The sequence below is a fragment of the Oryx dammah genome, unplaced genomic scaffold (assembly GCF_014754425.2).
Source record: "Oryx dammah isolate SB20612 unplaced genomic scaffold, SCBI_Odam_1.1 HiC_scaffold_19, whole genome shotgun sequence".
Classification (NCBI taxonomy): Eukaryota; Metazoa; Chordata; class Mammalia; order Artiodactyla; family Bovidae; genus Oryx; species Oryx dammah.
The window spans coordinates 30281091-30291464 of NW_024070203.1; the positions used below are offsets into that span (position 1 = coordinate 30281091).

The window sequence follows — 10374 nt, forward strand, 5'->3', positions numbered from 1 at the left end:
GACAAAGAAATACCCTGGTGATAAAAAGGAAGCATACAAAATCCAGATTAAAATGGAACAAAATTGAGACAGAGGAGGAGAATTAAGAAATATTGCCCCCCTGCAAAGCTAATAATTTTAGTAGCCTTTATGTAGAGCCTTATTTCAGGATTCCAGTTTTGAGCTGAAGCCAGAGAAAACCCTTTCATCACTAGCATTGCTAAAACTGAAGAGGAAGGAGAATAATAGGGTTGGATGAGTAAGAAGATGGGACTTAAAAACTTCAAATGTTGGATGGTAAGAAAGTGACAGAATAATTTAAGGGGTGAGAACTGAAACCTAAAAAAATCCCAGTGTTACAACAAGAGAAAGAAAACATAACAAAAGAGTACAGGGAGTGATGAAGTAGAAAAAAGTTATTTTCAACAAGTCTTAACACATACACACACACCACTTATTAAGTTAATCTAGTAATACATGAAGAAAATAAAGGAAAATCATGTTAAAAAGGAAAGAAATCAAAATAGAAGAATAAAAAATCAAACATGACTCTAGGTAGTAACCTCACAATAGTGCAGATTTTGTTGGTATTTTTAGCTGGGGATTCAGTTTAGTTGCTCAGTTGTGTCTGACTCTTTGAGACCCCATGGGCTGCAGCAGGCCAGGTTTCCCTGTCCATCACCAACTCCCAGAGCTTGCTCAAACTCATGTCCATCGGGTCAGTGATGCCATCCAACCATCTCACCCTCGGTCATTCCTTTATCCTCCTAACTTCAATCTTTCCTAGCATCAGTCTTTTCCAATGAGTCAGTTCTTTGCATTAGGGGGCTTACCTTTATTTACTTACCTTTATTTTTCTTGCAGATTTTAAACAAGTATGATTCCTGGATCTCCTTCCTCAGCAGTGTGAGATACTGGATGGCTTTTAACATAGAAAGGGCCTGTCAGTCTTATTTCGGATGTGTCCAGTGTATTAGTGGACCTCTGGGAATGTACAGAAACTCCTTACTGCATGAATTTGTGGAAGACTGGTACAATCAAGAATTTATGGGCAGCCAATGTAGTTTTGGAGATGACAGGCATCTAACGAACCGAGTGCTGAGTCTGGGCTATGCAACGAAATACACAGCTCGATCCAAGTGCCTTACTGAAACACCTATAGAATATCTCAGATGGTTAAACCAGCAGACCCGCTGGAGCAAGTCCTACTTCCGAGAGTGGCTGTACAACGCGATGTGGTTCCATAAACATCACTTGTGGATGACCTATGAAGCCGTCATCACTGGGTTCTTCCCTTTCTTCCTCATTGCCACAGTGATCCAGCTCTTCTACAGGGGTAAAATTTGGAACATCCTGCTCTTCTTGTTAACTGTCCAGTTAGTGGGCCTCATAAAGTCCTCCTTCGCCAGCTGCCTTAGAGGAAACATTGTCATGGTCTTCATGTCCCTCTACTCAGTGTTATACATGTCAAGCTTACTTCCCGCCAAGATGTTTGCAATTGCGACAATAAACAAAGCTGGGTGGGGCACATCTGGAAGGAAAACCATTGTTGTTAATTTCATAGGACTCATTCCCGTATCCGTTTGGTTTACAATACTCCTGGGTGGTGTGATTTTCACCATTTATAAGGAATCTAAAAAGCCATTCTCAGAATCCAAACAGACAGTTTTAATTGTTGGAACGTTGCTCTATGCATGCTATTGGGTCATGCTTTTGACACTGTACGTGGTTCTCATCAATAAATGTGGCAGGCGGAAGAAAGGACAACAGTACGACATGGTGCTTGATGTATGATCTTACGTTTGATGTTTGCAGTTGCAGACACACAAAACCTTAGCTCCTCTAGGGACTGTACGGCATTGTGGCGTCAGATAACGCCACCAAAGGAGACATATCGCTGCTGCTGGGACTTGAACAGACATTTGTATGGGTTTATTTTAATTCTGCCAAAGGAAAATGATACATCAAGAAGAACAACTCAGATTTAACCTGATATTTCTATGAAAATGGGAAGATTCTTTGTGTATGCACTTTTTCCTTACTGTACATCCGCCTAACAGTGTTTTGCCCTATATACCTCACTAGCCATGCTTTATGTGGGTTATCATGGAAGAAAAGGATTTTGGAAACTCAAGGAAAAGTTCTTTCAACATATACAACCTAACTTATGGACTGTGTTGATAGCTAATTTTTTTTTAGAATGATTTTTTCTGTTTAATTCTACCAAATGAAATGCCAAAGGAAATTTTACAGGCCGTTGGCTGTGCTGTATTTTTATATAATTGTACTGTGTTTTAAAATTTTTGTATGCCAATTTTAAAACAAATTTTGCATATTTTATATTTTACTCCTCTGCCAAAATACACCTGTTTTTCCTTTTTTTTTTTTTTAAATAAAATAGGTTCTTAAAAAATTCCTACTTAAAAAGATTTCTACCCAAAATGTGAAGCTTGGTTGATGTTGTTCATGATAGAAAGAATAAAATGTTTCTCTCTCTACCTTTAAAATTGAATAGTTTATTTCTGTGAAAAAGTGAACTTTCAATGTTTTAACTTTTCAAAAAATTTCTTTTAGAAAAGGCCAATATACATGTCACACTTCGAGAGTAGAAATTCATAATTATCTATACAAAGAAGTCATTGAAAATCAAGGCCAAAGGGGTAGGAAAGTGCAATTTTTTCAAAAAATTGAAAAAGGGAATGTTAATTCTTGAAAGAAAATACTAGGCATCCAGCAGTGGACAAAATCTGGTTATCAAAGATAGTCTTTGGACATTCTCACAGTATTTTCCCAGGCTAAGTAAAGAGGAATGTGGGAAAAATTATCTGTATAATTTGGACAAATACAATTCAGTTCATCTTTTGTTCTGTGACCTGTATTCACTGGATTCTGTCTATATGTGGAACATACTTTACCTCCCTTTTTTCCTCCCAGGTTGTTAGTTTACTTTGCATGTCAGTATGAGGTTTATATGGGTGAATGGGATAAAGTATAAGGATAAAGCATATAAATTCAAAACCAGCAGAATCAAGCTCCAGGTGTCCTCTTTAACTTGCTAGGGAAGATATTTTCTGAATTATACAGATAATTGCTTCATCTCTTCTGTTCTTGGCCTATATAAATGTGTCTACAGAGTAGACATGATATCAAGGTTTAATAGTTGTATCAAGAATAATTGACACATAAAAAATTGAGGGATCAGGTACCTTCAGCCTGGTTAATTTAGCTACTCTGAGGCCTCAGTTATCCAGTTTGACTTTTGGCATGACCCATCTTACCTTGTAGCTGGTGCTGTGTAGACCCATGTTGAAAAAAACAAAACAAAACACATGCAGAGTCGCATGAAAAGCATTGTGATGAAGCAGAAATGTGGAGAAGTATTCGACCATGTTCTTCCTAACTTTCTGCTTCCTTTTAATACAGACATCTATAGTCCATCCATCCTGCCTAAGAAAAAACTGCACATTCTACCCTCAGAGTACAAAAAGGTACATAACTTCTACAACGTAGACTCTCACTGATTGGAGAGCTTGTGGGAAACAAACAGACCATGCCATTAAATGAGACTAAAACTTGAGTTTGCCTTTTTAATTATTTATGTTCTAAGTTAAGCTTGATAACATTCAGATTCTCTCATTCTTATAAAAGATTGAATTAATTGCCTGTATTTATTTTAGCAATTATTCAATGTATTTCCAGTATAGGATGTATAGTATAATTGAATTTTTTTGTAAATAAAATATTTTTGATAAGATTATTGCCTTTTTTTCTAAGGGAAGGGGGAATTCAAATAAAACAATGTTTTATTTTGATTGTAAGGGTATGGATTTAAGAATGGGGTATATAGAAAAATAAACATTGTTAGTCAACAATAAGGGTCATTTAATGTTATTAATCAGAAGGCAGAAATCTCTAGATTGATATGGTTGGGAATCTAGAAAAATGAGAGAGACAGTCCCAATTAACACGACTTTGTCTTTCTTGAATCTTCTTTTTCTGCCTTGTCCCTGAAAAGAGCCCCAATTTAGACAGTTGTTTTACTATAGTAATCTATCATAGTGGGGAAAAAAAAGTTTCAGAGACGTCATAGGCAAGTTTGTTATAGCATTATTTACAAATAATAACAAAATCTTAACATAATTTAAGATTTAATAATGTGGGTAATAATTAAATGAATTATGGCATTTCCAAACAATGGACTATAATTACCCATTAAACATAATGTTCCTGGAGAATATGAGGCTGTTGAAGAAATGTTACATTTAAAAATACAACCATTTTGTACAATAATACCCTGATTTTGTAAAAACAAAAATGTTAAAACATGGTTATCTCTACTCATGGGAATATGACCGATTTATATTCTGTATACGTTTTCTTGTATTTTCCAAGTACCTTAATTATGTATTGCTTTTATGATCAGAAAAGGACAATAAATGTTGCTTTTTTTCAAAAAGTGGGTTGGGGCATCTAATAACATTTCCTGGTTTGAGGAGCTTTAATAGTAATCCATTTTACCACTTATCCCTCAAATTCATCTTATTTCCCAATTCTTTTTATTATTTGCTTCCTAAGAATCCTTCATTACCTTCATACAGTTACATGAAAGAACAAAACACTATAGCCATTGAACATTCCTGCCACTCTGAACACCAACATAGTGATGGTTTTGTCCCAGTAATTTGCTGATAAATGTCACTGGTGCTATACTAGAGGTTGGCAATCTTTTAATGTAAAGCACTAGATAGTATACAAGGCAGACTTTCTTGGCTATATGGTCTGTCATGTGACTACTTACCCCTGCTTAAGTGAAAGTGATGTCGCTCAGTTGTGTCCGACTCTGCGACATCATGGACTGGAGCCTACGGGGCTTCTCCGTCCATGGGATTCTCCAGGCAAGAATACTGGAGTGGGTTACCATTTCCTTCTCCAGGGGATCTTCCTGACCCAGGGATCGAACCCGGATCTGCCGCATTGGAGGCAGATGCTTTAACATCTGAGCCACCAGGGAAGCCCCTTACCCCTACTATTGTAGCACAAAAGCATTCATAGGCCATATGTAAACAAATTGGTGTGTTCCAATAATATGTTTTATGGGCTTCCCAGGTGGCGCTAGTGCTAAAGAACCTGCCTGCCAATACAGGAGACATTCAATCCCTGGGTCAGGAAGATCCCCTGGAGGAGGAAGTGGCAACCACTCCAATATTCTTGCTTGGAAAAATCCCATGGACAGAGGAGTCTGGTGGGCTACAGTCCATGCGGTTGCACAGAGTTGGACATGACTGAGCAACTAAGCACTTACCCAGAACCATATCTATTTACAGTTGCATCCACTTCCTCAGCATAAATTCTTTGAAATTAATGTTTTTATTTCCCAGATGTGTACTGAGGCTTTTTGCCTTTTCATACTGTTCATGGGGCTCTCAAGGCAAAAATACTGAAGTGGTTTGCCATTGCCTTCTCCAGTGGACCACGTTTTATATTGAGTCTGCTTTTTGAGAGAAAAATAAAAAAAACAAGAACAGAAGATAGTGTGAGAAACAGGAGTGTACAGAGAAAAAGTTGTTTAAGATGCAGTTGCAACCAAGGCTCCAGCCTATCCATCAGAGTTTCTAGAAATGGAATGGCCCTCCAGAGTTGTCCTAAATTTAGACAAGGGGACCATGCTTTTGTTAATACCCTTCTCCCTTCATATCAATCAGTAATTGGGTGAAAGGTGTTCTGGGGTGGGAGACAGGAGAAAAGACTCAGCCATGGGCAAGGAAGCTCACTTCAGCAGTTGGAAATTCCAGGAGAGTAACTCAACTCATTTAACGGCAGTCAGTACTAATTGGTCTGTGTCCAGTCATGTCCGACTTTGCAACGCTTAGCCCGCCAGGCTCCTCTGTCCATGGGATTTTTCTAGGCAAGAATACTGGAGTGGGTTGCCATTTCCTCCTCCAGGGGATCTTCCCAACCCAGGAATCAAACCGGCATCTCCTATGTCTCCTGCAGATTCTTTGCCACTGAACCACCTGGGAAGCCCCCAGTACTGTTGGAGCACAAGTACCTCTGTCCTAAAGCAGAGAAATAGGAATTGCCTTTCCTAGAGTGTACCCATTAAGAATCAGATTCCTAGGTAGTTAGTGCTTCTTAGCTAATAGACCCTAGGTGGACCTTAAGAATCTGTGAAAGTGAAAACACATTAGTTGTGTCCAACTCTGTGCGATCCCATGAACTGTAGCCTGCTAGGCTCCTCTGTCCGTGGGATTCTCCAGGTAAGAATACTGGAGTGGGTTGCCGCGCTCTTCTCCAGGGGATCTTCCCAATCCAGGGATCAAACCTGGGTCTCTTGCATTGTAGGCAGATTCTTTACCATCTGAGTCACCTGGGAAACCCTAGGAATCTATACATCCAGCCACAGTGATTCTCATGTACTTTGTGCTTCTGTCTGTTTTGGCAAAAAATGATTCTGATAAAGGTTGAAGTCAATGTCTCAACTGGAAAAACACTTTTCTTAATATTCTTCTTCTCCCCATTCTCCATCAAAATTTTCCTGTTCATCAGAAGACCTTCTGCTTGCCAGATTACCCGCAACGGATCACTTAAAAAATATATATATATGTATGTATGTATAAATATTTGGCTGTGCTGGGTCTTAGCTGTGGTGTGAAGGCTCTAGTTCCCCAACCAGGGATTGAACTTGGGCCCCTCTGCACTGGGAGCACAGAGTCTCAGCCACTGGACCACCAGGGACGTCCTCACAATGGATCTTTAGATTTAGGACTTCTCTAACACTTGAGAGTTCCTAAGTACAAGGTCCTTTCATTTTTCCTTACATTGCTTCTCACTCATAATTTTTTCTACTTTTTTTTTCCCCTGAAGAGGTTGTAGAATAATGCCGATTACTCCAAAAGACAGTAAGCCTAGCTCTAACCAACTTGTGATAAAATATTGCAATTTATTACCAAAACTTGGGATGAAATTCCAGGGTCTCCTGGAGGTCTGTCACTTAAACTCTTGGCTTTTCTTGAATGAAAATTGAGTAAGTAGTTGTCCCAAGACTTGCTCTGTAAAAATATGCTTTATGACACAAGAGTAAGCATGGTGCCTCCAGCTGTTTTCTTCAAAGCCCAAATGTGGAGGGTTATTTGTGCCTATAAAGAACATTGGTACTAAGATTGGAAGTCCAGAGTCACAACCTTTTAGGTGAAGTTGGAGTTAGAGAGATTGTCTAGTCATTGTCATTCTTTATGTTCACATCTTCTTGTATTTCAGAAGAGTAAACTAAGGATGCTGTGGACTCTGGATCTGAAAGGAGGAGCAAAGTAAATTTGGTGCCATGGCCTAGACCTACATTTAGGTTTTCTGAAAATACAAATCCAAGAATCCTCTCTACCAAGCTAAGTAGGCATAGGCAAAGGTAACTCACAAGTGCAACAAAGAAAATCTGTGCCTCTTCTCTTATTGTGGAGCAGGAGAATCCTCTATGGAGCAAGACAGCTTAATCAATTCCAATCCCTCTTACTTAAGAAAAGAGTCAGGATAATCCTTTCTCAGATACGATAAATCCTTTTTCTAAAGAGTTGTGGATACTAGAGTCAATCAGGCTTCCCACGTGGCACTAGTGGTAAAGAATCCACCTGCCAATCCACCTGCAGGAGACACAGGAGACACAAGCTCAATCCCTGGGTTGCGAAGATCCCCTGGAGAAGGGAATGGCAGCCCACTCCAGTATTCCTGCCCGGAGCATTCTGTAGACAGAGGAGTCTGGTGGGCTACATACATTCCACGGGGTCACAAAGAGTTGGACACGCCGAATGACTAACACACAGACCCAAATTCAGAGGAATCTGGCAGGCTACAGTCCATGGGGTCGTAAAGATGCTAGAGTCAACAGGTCTGAGCACAGCACAGCTGGCTAGAGTCAACAAGAACTGGACTAGGATGATGCTCCACGTGTCAACCGCAAAACACTTCCTTTTGGAGTCAGCTTTTTTTTTTTTAATTAAAATTTTCATGTTAAGATAATTGTAAATTCAACAACATTGTTAGAAATAATACAGAGAGGAGTGGCCAAGAAGGCAGAATAAGAAGACCCTGAGCCCACTTTCTCCCAAGACACACCAAAATCACAACAGTTTACAGAGCAACTATCATTGAGAATGATCTGAAGACTAGATGAAAATGTTTTCACAAATTGAAGATATACAGAAGGAGCCATAATGATACAGGTAAGAAGGGTGGAGACACAGTATAGTTCATAGCCACATCCCTGGGTTAGTGACCTTCAGGTGGGAGGATAATTACAATTGCAGAGGTCATCCCCATGGAAAGAGAGGCCCAAGCCCCATGGCGGGCTCCATAGCCCTAAGGTCCTGCACTGGAGTGTGAGCCTCCAGAACTTCTGGTTTTGCAGGCAGATGGGATTTGAGTACAAGAGAATCAGAAGGTTGTAGGAATCAGAGACCGATAAAAGCTCCCAAGTTCTGAGACCTAGAACAGAAGCAGCCATTTGAATGGAGCCTGGGTCACGCTCATCTGCTGAACTTAGAGAACCTTCCAGAGAGAGGCAGGAGGCAACTGGGACTTTCTCAGGATGTGGCAGCCATTTGGGGAGTTTATTCTGCCCTGAGTCCACTGCTGCAGGCTGGTGCCATTTTGGAGTCCTCCATCTAGGCAATTAGCACTGTGGACTTAACTTAGCCACAGTGCACTAGTACCAGCTTGAGATACCCTAGACCCTATAGCTAGATATCATGGGACCATACTGACTCACCAGTGAGCCTGCATCAGCCCTGTGACCCCTGGACACTGAAGCCAGCCATGCTGGTATCCAGCCTCACCCATCAGTGAACCCCACTAGCCCCAGATCTCCCAAAGTCCTGATGAGTTTCAAATACTGTACCAGCAGGTATGTGTGTTTTCTTAGTCACTCAGTCTTGTCCAACTCTTTGCAATCGCATGGAGTGTAGCCCACTAGACTCCTTTGTCCATGGGATTTCCCAAGTAAGAATAATGGAATGGGCTGCCATTTCATATTCCAGGGGATCTTTCTGACTCAGGGATCAAACTCTCATCTCTTGCATCTCTTGCACTGGCAGGCAGATTCTTTACCACTGGCACCACCTGGGAAGACCAGGCTCAGTTCAGTTCAGTTCAGTCGCTCAGTCGTTTCTGACTCTTTGTGACCTCATGAACCACAGCACGCCAGGCCTCCCTGTCCATCACCAACTGCCGGAGTCTACCCAAACCCATGTCTATTGAGTCGGTGATGTCATCCAACCATCTCATCCTCTGTCGTCCCCTTCTCCTCCTGCCCTCAATCTTTCCCAGCATCAGGTGGCCAAAGTATTGGAGTTTCAGCTTTAACATCAGTCCTTGCAATGAACACCAAGGACTGATCTCCTTTAGGATGGACTGGTTGGATTTCCTTGCAGTACAAAGGACTCTCAAGAGTCTTCTCCAACACCACAGTTCAAAAGCATAAATTCTTCGTGCTCAGCTTTCTTTATAGTCCAACTCTCACATCCATACACGACAACTGAAAAAACCATAGTCTTGACTAGACAGACCTTTGTTGGCAAAGTGATGTGTCTGCTTTTTAATATGCTGTCTAGGTTGATTATAACTTTCCTTCCAAGGAGTAAGTGTCTTTTAGTTTCATGGCTGCAATCAACATCTGCAGTGATTTTGGAGCCCAAAAAAATAAAGTCAACCACAGTTTCCACTGTTTCCCCATGTATCTGCCATGAAGTGATGGGACTGGATGCCATGATCTTAAATTTTCTGAGTGCTGAACTTTAAGCCAACTTTTCACTCTCCTCTTTCACTTTCATCAAGAGGCCCTTTATTCCTTTTTCACTTTCTGCCATGAGGGTGGTGTCATCTGCATATCTGAGGTTATTGATATTTCTCCCAGCAATCTTGATTCCAGCTTGTGCTTCTTCCAGCCCAGCGTTTCTCATGATGTACTCTGCATATAAATTAAATAAACAGGGTGATAATATACAGCGTTGACATACTCCTTTTCCTATTTGGAACCAGTCTGTTGTTCCATGTCCAGTTCTAACTGTTGCTTCCTGACCTGCATACAGGTTTCTCAAGAGGCACGTCAGGTGGTCTGGTATTCCCATCTCATTCAGAATTTTCCACAGTTTCTTTTGATCCACACAGTCAAAGGAAGACCAGGTACATGCACATAAATTCCATGGTAACCACAACACAAAAGTCTAGAATAATATAATACATATACACAAAAGAAATCCAAATAATACACTAAAGATAATCATCAGTCATAAGGGAGGAGTGCAAAACAAGAAGAAAGGAACAAAAAAGAATACAGAAACAACCACCAAATGATGTAAGAAAAGGGCAATAAGTAGATTCCTATCAATTACTTTTCATGTAAAGGGA

General features: G+C 40.4%; 1 protein-coding gene across 1 annotated transcript in view; it reads left to right on the forward strand.

The window, feature by feature from the left end:
- The window catches only part of HAS2 (hyaluronan synthase 2), a 33513-nt gene extending 29074 nt beyond the window's left edge, over nt 1-4439 (forward strand). Inside the window, exon 4 of the mRNA XM_040261889.1 lies at nt 844-4439. Within this exon, the coding sequence (XP_040117823.1) occupies nt 844-1773 (930 nt within the window). The 3' untranslated portion in view covers nt 1774-4439. The remainder of the gene's footprint in view (nt 1-843) is intronic.
- The last annotated feature ends 5935 nt before the right edge of the window (nt 4440-10374 follow it).